The sequence below is a fragment of the Hyperolius riggenbachi genome, chromosome 12 (assembly GCF_040937935.1).
Source record: "Hyperolius riggenbachi isolate aHypRig1 chromosome 12, aHypRig1.pri, whole genome shotgun sequence".
NCBI lineage: Eukaryota > Metazoa > Chordata > Amphibia > Anura > Hyperoliidae > Hyperolius > Hyperolius riggenbachi.
This window is the reverse complement of record NC_090657.1, coordinates 129,902,227-129,914,271: the sequence shown is the minus strand read 5'-3', so window position 1 is coordinate 129,914,271 and position 12,045 is coordinate 129,902,227. Positions and strand designations below refer to the sequence as shown.

The following is a 12,045-nucleotide window of genomic DNA, read 5'->3' as shown; positions in this document are numbered from 1 at the left end:
TCACTAAAGTGGAGAAATTTGCCTGCCCTGTCAAGGAGGAGTGTCGCTTACCACTTGGAGTGTGGAACACAGATTGCCAGTGTCTTTGTGCGCAGCCATTATTTGAGACTGTATTGATTTGTATAATTGACAGCAGCGCACCACCCATTACAGATATCAGCGCAGTATTTGGAGTTTTTAGCTTCTGTAACAAAAACGCCTGCAAAACCGCTCTGAACTGGCGTTTTTCAGAGCGGTTTGAGGTTTTCCAATACTTAACATTGGAGGCAGAAACGCCTCCGCAATCCAAAAAATGCCTCAGCCCGGGAGTATCCATTTCAGCAAAACGCCTCCCGCTCTGGTGTGAACCACCCCATTGAAATACATTACCCTAGCCTATCCACAGCCACAAGCGGCTGTAAAAATGTGAGTAAACACGCTCGGTGTGCACCAGCCCTTTGTCAGGCTGTGCAATACTTATCTTTCCCTGTTCCAGCGGGGGCGCTGTTGTGGCTCTCTGCTCGGAAATAGCCGGTCTCAGTCAGGCCCTCTCTACTGTGCAGGAGACTTGCGCCTGCGCAGTAAAGCGGACCCGACTGGAGACGGCTATTTACGCCTATTTATGAGCCAAGAGCCGCTACTGCGCTGGAGCCAGGAAGGTAATCATTTACATGCCCGCTGTTCAGTGGGCTGTAGCGAGACCACTGTGGGACCCAGGACGACGGGGGAAGCCGCAATAGGGTCCAGAGGCTTCCTCCTCCTGAGGCGAGTACCCCCCAGAGGAATTTTGTAACATTACAGATCCTCTTTAATAGGTGAACAGCTGATAAAAAAAAATAGTATCAATTTATTTTAAGAAAACTTCTTTACAGAAAGTGTGACCAAAGCTGGACATTTTTGCAATTGATTTCCGACTGATTCAATCAGATCTGCCAGTCATCTATAGCCCAAACTTTACATTGATCGATTATGGGCAGGCCTCCATGTAAGGAGAGGGGTGGTCTGCATAGAAGTGGTCTGGGACAGCATTGTACTGCATCGGACAGTACATTGCTTGCAGGTGACATTGATGCCAAGTAGTAGCTGAAATCTATTGAAACTAAATTCGTGGGATTAGATAGTTATTCAAACAAATTCCAGTTTGACAGGGATCAATCAGCTTGGCATGTTGGAAGATAATCAACCCATCTACAGTAGCAAGAAAAAGTATGTGAACCCTTATTATATGGATTTCTGCACAAATTAGTCATTAATAATGTGATCGGATCTTCATCAAGTCACAACAATAGACCTTCACAGTCTGCCGCGGCGGCAGCCCCAGGACCGCCTGACGCCAATTGGCGTCAGGTCCTGGAGCCAGCTACTGAAGAAGATCGTGCGCATCTCCTTCTCGGGGGCGGAGCTCCGCCCCCTCTTCAGTCTTCGAGCGGCTACTGCCGCTCGGGAGACTGTTAGACGGCGTAATCGCCGTCTATTTACATAGTACAGCGCTGTACTGGGGACAGCCGTGTGACACCCTGGGGGACAAGAGAGCGATCGTCTCTCATAGGCAGAAGCCTATGACAGCTGATCGCGTGATTGGCTGGCTGTAGGGAGGGAGGGGATTTCTAAAAAAAAATAATCAGACCCCACCTCCAGAGAGCTCTGTTGGTGGGGAGAAAAGGGGGAGGGGGGAATCACCCATGTGCTGTGCGGCCCTGCAGCTTGGCCTTAAAGCTGCAGTGGCCAATTATGACAAAAACAGCCTGGTCTGTAGGGTGGCTTACCACTGTGGTCCTCACGTGGTTAAACTAATACAACACAAATAACTAAATGTTTCCATGTTTTTATTGAACACACTATGTAATCATTCACAGTGCAGGTGGAAAAAGTATGTGAACCCCTAGACTAATGACATCGCCAGTAGCTAATTGGAGTGAGGTGTCAGGCAGCTGGGGTCCTATCAATGAGATGGGATTGGAGGTGTTAGTTACAGCTGCCATGCCCTATAATAAAAACACACACCAATTTTGGGTTTGCTTTTCCTAAGAAACATTACCTGATGTGAATGATGCCTCGCATAAAAGAGCTCTCAGAAGACCTAGGATTAAGAATTGTTGACTTGCATAAAGCTGGAGAGGGTTATAAAAGTATCTCCAAAAGCCTTGCAGTTCATTAATCCACAGTAAGACAAATTGTGTATAAATGGAGGAAGTTCAGCACTGCGGATACTCTCCCTAGGAGTGGCCGTCCTGTAAAGATGACTGCAAGAGCACAGTGCAGAATGCTCAATGAGGTGAAGAAAAATCCTAGTGTCAGCTAAAGACTTACAAAAGTCTCTGGCATACAGGTTAGCGAATCTGCAATACGTACAACACTAAACAAGAATGGAGTTCATGGGAGGATACCATAGAAGAAGTCACTGCTGTCCAAAAAAAACATTGCTGCAAATTTAAAATTTGCAAAAGAGCTCCTAGATGTTCCACAGCAATACTGGCAAAATATTCTGGGGACAGATGAATGTTGAGTTATTTAGAAGAAACACACAACACTATGTGCGGAGAAAAATAAAAAAAGAGGCAAAGCACACCAACATCAAAACCTCATCACAACTAGGAAGTATGGTGGTGGGGGCATCATGGTTTGGGGCCGCTTTGCTGTGTCAGGGTCTGGACAGATTGCCATCATCGAAGGAAAAATGAATTCCAAAGTTTATCAAGACATTTTACAGGAGAACTTAAGGGCTGGTTCAGACGGACGTTTGTGCAGCGTTTATCGCCAGCGTTCGGAGCTTGGCGTTAAACGCTCCCATTCAAGTGAATGGGAGCGTTTGTACCAAGCTTTTACGCGCGTTTACACGAACGCGGCGCTCGGGTCCCGATTTTCCCTGGCGTTCAAGGAGCCCCTGGAAGCTACATGTAGCTTCCAGGGGCGGTTAACCGCGACGGGTAATGTTCCCCTATGGGAAGAAAAAACGCGACCGCATCTGAACGCAATGCGAACGCTGCTGAAAGCCCGAACGCATTGCCGCCGCGACGCCAATGAACGCGACGCCTCCAAACGTCCGTCTGAACCAGCCCTAAAGCCATCTGTTCGCCAGCTGAAACTCAGCAGAAGATGGGTGTTGCAACAGGACAACGAACCCAAAGCATATAAGTAAATCAACAACAGATTGGCTTAAAGGATACCCGAAGTGACATGTGACATGATGAGATATACATGTGTATGTACAGTGCCTAGCACAAAAGTAACTATGCTGTGTTCCTTTTTTTCTTTCTCTGCCTGAAAGAGTTAAATATCAGGTATGTAAGTGGCTGACTCAGTCCTGACTCAGAATTTCTTATCAGTGAGGGTCACACTGTAGTCACTTCCTGTCTGAGTCAGGACTGAGTCAGCCACTTACATACCTGATATTTAACTCTTTCAGGCAGAGAAAGAAAAAAAGGAACACAGCATAGTTATTTGTGTGCTAGGCGCTGTACATATACATGTCTATCTCATGTCACAGGTCACTTAGGGTATGCTTTAAACAGAAGAAAATACGCCTTCTGGAGTGGCCCAGTCAGAATCTCAACCTCAACCCTATTAAGATGGTGTGGCAAGACCTCAAGAAAGCGATTTACACCAGACTTTCCAATATTGCTGAACTGAAACAGTTCTGTAGAGAGGAATGGTCAAGAATTACTCCTGACCATTGTGTATGTCTGATCTGCAACTACAGGAAACCTTTGATTGAAGTTATTGCTGCCAAAGGAGGTTCAACCAGTTATTAAATCCAAGGGTTCACATACTTTTTCAACCTGCACTGTGAATGTTTACATGTTGTGTTTAATAAAAACATGGAAACATTTATTAATTTGTGTGGTATTAGTTTAAGCAGACTGAGATTGTCTATTGTTGTGACTTAGATGAAGATCAGATTACATTTTATGACCAAGTGGTGCAGAAATCCACAGAATTCCAAAGGGTTCACATACTTTTTCTTGCTACTGTATATCCAGCTTTAATGCCAAAGAATTTATACAAGATGTACTTGGACTGCCTGCTTGTATATGGTCTAAGATTTTTATCAGAGAAAACTTTTTTTTAAAGAGAACCCGAGGTGGGTTCTAAGAATCCAATTATCACACAGAGGCTGGGTATGCGTATAATACCCAGCCTCTGTTGCTATACTGTTTCCCCCAGTCTCCCCCCTGCGCTCTGCTGTGCCCACATAAATCAAACGCTGTGCTGGCGACACGCAGCGTGTCACCAGCCGGCTGTTTACCTCTGAAGTGTCACTCTTGCACCTCCCCCGCCTCCTCCACAACGCCACTCTCCGTCTGCGCCCTTCCCTCCCTGCTGATTGGAGGGAAGGGACGCAGGCGAGGAACGGCGCTATCGAGGAGGCGGGGGAGCGGCGAGAGTGACACAGAGTGTTTGTCCTTATTAGAGAATTACTTCCTCAGCTGGTTTAGTGAAAGCGTATCAGCTCAGCAACCCATGTATATCCAAACAAGCAAAAGGTTATAATTGAAGCTCTGGAAAAAAATGTCCAGCACAGACAATAGTTACAGGCATCTTTATTGTGCAAGTTCATTGCCTATTTATTTTATACACATTTAATAGTGTTTCAAGCTGCATTGCAACAAAAAGTGTGAGGCAGCCACTGGGGTGGGTCTGGAGCTGGTCCAAACAATGATTATCCCCTTTGCATTCCAAGGTGGTGTAATGTTGGGTGCTTTTTCCCAGCATGTCACATTGTTTGGTTCTGATGCGGTCACTCTCACTATTCTGAAAGTGACAGTAAAGGACTATTTGTGTACGATATTAGGGACTACATTCAAAAATATTACCGATGCATTTCACATATTTACACGTTTTATTGCAAAATACTTTTGTTCCACTTTTAACAATGTTGCTGCTGGGTTTCCTTCCTTACCTGACTTTCAATGATGGCTCCTACACAACTCTTGCTGTGATGACAGAAAAAGGTAATAGAAAGTATATGGCCAGTACAACATACTGTATGCAAAGCACTCCCAATATAAAAGAAGCCAGACACTGCAGTCAAAATGGACTGCGATGGGCAAGTAAAAAAAATGTAAAATGTGCTACAGTCCAAAGTTAAGTTTACTGCCCAAACGTCTACAGAAGTTTGTTGCAATAGGAGGCAAAGCCTACCGCATATAAATATCACTGCTCCTATTGTAAGTCTATATTAAGACAGTTGTGTGCAACACGTGCCAGCTCCTCCACATTTCCAAGGCCAAGTGCTTTACCTTAACATTGTTTGATCTAAAAGGGAATTGAAAGTCAGAATACTAACGCTTTCTGTAAACAATCGGATACCCCTAATCTTCATGCAAGCCCTCAGGAAGAGTCGTTGCTTTCTGTCTCAATGGCAGCAGGTCCCACAGCCTCCCGGATGAATGGGAGGCGCCAGGAAGTGGGCCATCGCAGGAAGACGGGGGGTCTGAGGGTGTAGAGTGTGGAAAAATGCTGGCCCCAGAAGGATGGGGAGAGGCGCAGGAGCCCATCTGGACTAGGCTTCAGGTCTTGGGAGTGAGAGGGAGAGGGGAACACGGACTCAGACAGTGGGAAGGGCTCTCTGTAACAACCAAAACGGGAAAAAAAGGGGAGGGAAAAAAAACAGGGGGGAAACAAAAAAAAAAATGAAACGTTATAAAAAAGTTCTCAATAGTGGGGGACAATATGAATATGGGAAATAAACATTTAAAAATGGAAATGCAGGAGCCTAAATGACCGTGGATGGAGACAGGATGGGCTGAGACAAGTTTATGAATGAATGGCGTGTGTGAAATTTGGAAAGAAAACACAAAGAATTATTAGTTTCCAAAATACTGAATGGAAGCAAGTTATAACAAATGAGATTATAATATATTTTGCAGCAGAGGAGACATGGATCAAACATGTTAAAATTTGTGTACCAATGCTCTAGCTGCTTTCAAGCTTTCATTTTTGAAAGAATACCCAATTCACTACTTTGCAATGTAAAATGCCGGCTATGCGCAATATGGAGAGGTGAATTTTTGCATACTTTTTTTTTTTTGTTTAAACACCGTTTGGTTTCCATGATAAACAGTATTACTAGCAGCGACCATATACCATCCCACTTGGGGTGGAGACTTTCCTCTCAGTGAGTACTAGGATTTTTGTTCCTATTGGTTAGATGTATACCACTCCCCATTGCCGAAGTTCCCCATCAGGTCCTCCTCTACAGGGATTGGTTGCGAGGGAAGGAGATGGGTATATGAAGAGGTGGAGATGCACAGTTGGGTGCATTTCCTACTTGAGAAAGGACTGAAATACCGTCTGAAACGGCGATAGTCCATTGTTGGGACCTTGCAAAATATAACACTGCCCTTTACCATCTGGTAGCCGATACATTGCTTGGCAGAATAGGAGCGAATATACTTGAGCTAGAATTACTTCCGATGCTTTGAACGGATGTTGGCTACATTTCGTTCTCTACTGGAGGTGAATAAAAAACAACTTTCTTAAAAGTCTTCCAGTGCTAGTCGCATTTTACATTGCAAAGTCTGAAGGGATCTGTCGATGTCAGACAGACTGGACCGCTGCAGGGATTGAAACGTTAAGGAAGGTGTGCCCTCACACTGTAACATTACCCAATTCACAACATTACATCTGATGCATGTTATTTATACAGTCACTTAGTGAGACAATTTTTCAACAAAAAGGTGATATTTCAGAGCACTTATATGTTATTTTGCAAGTGCTCTCCAATAGGTGGACAAGCTGTCATGAGCATGGGGAAAAAGCCAACTGCTTTAAGCCCATCAGTAAATAGAAGAAGTGGTAAATGCTGAATCATTTTCTACACAATAGGGTGTAAAGTCTGTCAGTGGAGAGATGGTGAAGTATCAGCTCTTTCAGCTGTACTGATGCAGACAATAGTTCAAGAACCAGCTACCTGGACACCATGGAACTGGAGTGAGACTGGCTTGAGGATGTGGTGGCAGCACTGAGTTGAGAGAAACCGCTGTGGCTAGATTCCAAGCTGGTCATGGAGCCCCTAAAGAGGACATATACATAGAAAATGTATTAAACACAGCACATTTTCTCATTGTGAAAGAGAAGCTGCTACATTCAAACCCACTAAAGGAAACCTGTTAAAGCAAACCTGAAGCGAAAATAAATGTGTGAGATAATAAATTGTATGTGTAGTACAGCTAAGAAATAGGAGTACATATTGTACAGGCGCTGGGCAGTTGGGCCAAATGATGACTCCCTGCTGCCGCTAAACTCGGTGGCGTTAAATACTGTTCTCCCTCTGAGTTGTAGCAACTCAGAGGGAGATTTAATTTGTAGCAAAAAAAATAAAAACAAATAAAAATGCAAAGGTCTCGGTTTCCAGTACAAGTTGGTCGAGTACCGTCCTGTTTTCTGAAGCACTATAACAGCCTAGAAACATTGAGATACAGCTTGAGATAACGGTTTACTGCAGGGAAGTTCAAATGGTCATTATTTCTGCTTTGTTTTATGGCTTAAAGGAATACTTAAGGCAAAAAAAAAAAGATATTTACTCACCTGGGGCATCCCTCAGCCCCCTGAAGCTGGATGGTGCCCTCGCAGCCCCGCTCCGATCATCCTGTCCCCGCCGGCGGGTACTTCCGGGTTCGGCGACAGCTGCCGACAGGCTGGGAACGCGGCTGATTCTCCGCGTTCCCAGCCGCTATATCACCCTCTATGCTGCTATAGCCTGTCGGTGGCTGTCGCCAAACCGGGAAGTAGCCGCTGGCGGGGACAGGATGATCAGAGCGGGGCTGCGAGGGTATCATCCAGCTTCAGGGGGCTGAGGGATGCCCCGGTGAGTAAATAGCATTTTTTTTTTTTGCCTTAAGTATTCCTTTAAAAGACAGAGCCTGATCCAATTAACTTTTTCTCCATAGGTTATATTTCACATTTTATCAATAAAATTCCTTTTAAGCCACCAGCAACAAAATACTCAGAATCATTTTAACAGTACTTTTTCAATTGCAGAGTACTGGCAAAAGTTATTTCAAGCAGAAGATGAAAATCATCACAAAGGAAAAAACTGGATTAGGCCCAGAGTGTGGTTTTAACACTGCAAATGTAAAATGCAACGTTATGAGAAGAAAAAAAAAAGGCTATATACAGTGGTTTGCAAAAGTATTCGGCCTCCTTGAAGTTTTCCACATTTTGTCACATTACTGCCACAAACATGAATCAATTTTATTGGAATTCCACGTGAAATACCAATACAAAGTGGTGTACACGTGAGAAGTGGAATGAAAATCATACATGATTCCAAACATTTTTTACAAATCAATAACTGCAAAGTGGGGTGTGTGCGTAATTATTCAGCCCCGAGTCAATACTTTGTAGAACCACCTTTTGCTGCAACTACAGCTGCCAGTCTTTTAGGCTATGTCTCTACCAGCTTTGCACATCTAGAGACTGAAATCCCTGCCCATTCTTCTTTGCAACAGCTCCAACTCAGTCAGATTAGATGGACAGCGTTTGAGAACAACAGTTTTCAGATCTTGCCACACATTCTCGATTGGATTTAGATCTGGGCTTTGACTGGGCCATTCTAACACATGGATATGTTTTGTTTTAAACTATTCCATTGTTACCCTGGCTTTATGTTTAGGGTCGTTGTCCTGCTGGAAGGTGAACCTCCGCCCCAGTCTCAAATCTTTTGACTCCAAGAGGTTTTCTTCCAAGATTACCCAGTATTTGGCTCCATTCAGCTTCCCATCAACTCTGACCAGCTTCGCTGTCCCTGCTTAAGAGAAGCACCCCTAGAGCATGATGCTGCCACCACCATATTTGACAGTGGGGATGGTGTGTTCAGAGCGATGTGCAGTGTTAGTTTTCCGCCACACATAGCGTTTTGCATTTTGGCCAAAAAGTTCCATTTGGTCTCCCCTTCTTCCAAGTGTTTGCTGTGCCCCCCACATGGCTTGTGGCAAACTGCAAACGGGACTTCTTATGCTTTTCGGTTAGCAATGGCTCTCTTCTTGCCACTCTTCCATAAAGGCCAACTTTGTGCAGTGCACGACTAATAGTTGTCCTATGGACAGATTCCCCCACTTGAGCTGTAGATTTCTGCAGCTCGTCCAGAGTAACCATGGGCCTCTTGACTGCATTTCTGATCAGCGCTCTCCTTGTTCGGCCTGTGAGTTTAGGTGGACGGCCTTGTTTTGGTAGGTTTACAGTTGTGCCATACTCTTTCCATTTCTGAATGATCGCTTGAACAGTGCTCCGTGGGATGTTCAAGGCTTTGGAAATCTTTTTGTAGTCGAAGCCTGCTTTAAATTTCTCAATAACTTTATCCCTGACCTGTCTGGTGTGTTCTTTGGACTTCATGGTGTTGTTGCTCCCAAGATTCTCTTAAACAACTTCTGAGGCCGTCACAGAGCAGCTGTATTTGTACTGACAGATTACACACTGCTGCACTCTATTTAGTCATTAGCACTCTTCAGGCAATGTCTATGGGGAACTGCATGCGCTCAGACCAAAGGGGGCTGAATAATTATGCACACCCCACTTTGCAGTTAATGATTTGTAAAAAATGTTTGGAATCATGTATAATTTTCGTTCCACTTCTCACATGTACACCACTTTGTATTGGTCTCATGTGGAATTCCAATAAAATTGATTCATGTTTGTAGCAGTAATATGACAAAATGTGGAAAACTTCAAGGGGGCCGAATACTTTTGCAAACCACTGTACCTGAAAATAAAAATATGAGACTCTTCTTTGCTACTAATGTTCTAGTCTTTATCCATACTACACATACCAATCATATCATAAGCTTTTTTTTCGCTTTAGGTTTGCTTTAAAGAGGAGCTGTCAGCCATACTATCTCAGGAAATAAACAAAAAACAAATATCTAAGTAGAGAAATACTTGCTCTACCTACATAACATATGTATTGCACCGTCCACGTTATGATTCCTGTGAATTTTATAAAGGAAGTGTAGAGAATCCTATTCGACAGTTTCCATATTTACTGTGGTTATTTTGAAGCCAGTCGTGATGTAATATCCGCCCTTAGTCTCCTCTGCCTGATTTGCCCACCCTTCACTATAGGAAGTGTATGGTTTCAGCCTGAGAAATTTTAGCCAATCAGAGAGGAACAGAGGTGTGGGAGGGGAAACCAGGAGGGAAAGAGGCTTCAGCTAATCAGGCTGCATTAGTTAAAGGGAACCTAAACTGAGAAGGATATGGATGCTTCCTTTTAAACAATACCAGTTGCCTGGTAGTCCTGTGACTGAATCACAAACCTGAAACAAGCATGCAGCTATGCCAGTCTAACTTCAGTTAGAGCACCTGATCTGCATGCTTATTCAGGGGCTGTGGCTGAAAGTATTAGATACACAGGATCAGCAGGAGAGTCAGGCAACTGGTATTATTTTAAAAAGAAAAATACATGTCCTTCTCCGTTTAGGTTCCCTTTAAGTCTGAGAAGAAGTAGAGAAGCAAAAAAAAAAAACCAAACACAACCCAGCATTTTCTCTTTTGTGTACCAAATTTTCTGTGTACCAAATAAGAGTCATGTAAACTGGGGAATGATAATTTATCAACAATAAAAGTAATAGTGATTTTAACTTTTGGATTGCCTGATTAGCATCCTTATTACTGGTTTACCAGATAAAAATAAAGAATTGATTATTGATTTTATGCCCGACAGTTATTCTTTAAAGCAATACTGAGCATCTAAAGAAAAAGGCAGATACTAAGAGAGGACAGGGAAGGCTCTGATATCCAGAGCCTTCCCTCTCCTTAGTTGAGTGTCTTTGTTCCAATTTGCGGCCTCCGGGAGCCCTTGGAAGGCTTCATAAGCACTCGTGACCCAGAGGGGTGGCTCTGCACTGTGCATGCACAATTGCACGAGCAATACAGAGCTGTCCTTCCGAAAGCACTCAGTGACACATGTGGTTTCAAAGCTTCTCGAAGATCCCTGAAGGCGGAATTGACCAAATACCTGAGTGACAACGCTGGAATGAAGACAACAGAGGACCAGGAAGGCTCTAGTATACTAGGAACTAGTATAGAATAAAGCAATGGTTTTATTTTTCAGTGGCCAGGAACCCATACATTCAGTGAGCTCTTCTGTGGCATTCATTTGAAAAGTGCGCCCAGATATAGCCGATACTATAAATGTGAATCTGGTTATAAAAGGGTGCCCGATATATATTGCTGCATAATTATGTTGAGAACATATAGACCAAAAATTAATAGAATACACAGATGAGAAGTTGATAGGAAAATACAGCCAAAAATTATAGCAGCAAAATATAGCTGCATCATTTTGTTGAGAACATAGAGAGGGAAAATATAGCCAAAAGTTATAGCAGCAAAATATTCTCGATATATGTGTAGGGAAAATATAGACGAATAATTTGGTTGAAAACATGTAAACAAAATGACAGCCATGATCCAGGAAGAGGAAATGCGCAGCCTCGACAAGATTTGCGGCAATGACTTGTCACTTCTCTTTCGGGGAAGATTCAGGATCCTATTTGGGCGTCGCTGAGTGCCTGAGGACAATGGAGTAGTGAGGGAAGCCCCAATAGGACCCTGAAGCTTCCCTCTCGTATCTGATTTTGTACCCAAGCTTTGGCTCTGGTACACTTTAGGCAGGGAACACAGACTGTTTTCGTGCGCATTTTCGGCACAGAAAAACAGAGAACTCATGTTAATCAATGGACTAGTTCACACTTGATATGTTTTTTGCACGCAAAAAAACAAAAAAAAAAAACCCAGACATTCTGCATGATGACTATGCACATTCTGTCAGTTTTCTCTATCAATTATATTAGCTGCTGTAAAGAAACACCCATTTTCCTGCATAGGAACACACTTGGTGTGCAGAAAAACTGGTGCAGAAAACTGAAAGACAAGTGTGTTCCCTGCCTTAACCACTTGTTTTTCCCCTTAAAAAAAACAGAGTAATCTTCAACTGTCAGCATCCTTCCATTCATTCGCCTATAACTTTATTACTACTTTTCACAACAAAACTATCTATATTTTGTTTTTTTCACCACCAAATTAGGCTTTCTTTGGTGGGTACATTTTGCTAAGAGTGTGGGC

General features: G+C 43.4%; 1 protein-coding gene across 3 annotated transcripts in view; it reads right to left on the bottom strand.

Moving 5' to 3' along the window:
• Positions 1 to 12,045, bottom strand: part of SEC14L1 (SEC14 like lipid binding 1) — a 191,450-nt gene that overhangs the window by 28,644 nt on the left and 150,761 nt on the right. Inside the window, exons 11-12 of one of the 3 annotated variants that reach the window (XM_068262006.1) lie at positions 6,893 to 6,994; positions 4,801 to 5,548 (exon numbers count right to left, since the gene is read on the bottom strand). In XM_068262006.1, the coding sequence (XP_068118107.1) occupies positions 5,311 to 5,548; positions 6,893 to 6,994 (340 nt within the window). In that variant the 3' untranslated portion in view covers positions 4,801 to 5,310. Of the gene's footprint in view, positions 1 to 4,800; positions 5,726 to 6,892; positions 6,995 to 12,045 lie in introns of those variants that run through there. The other 2 variants (XM_068262008.1, XM_068262007.1) reach the window with 2 other exon arrangements.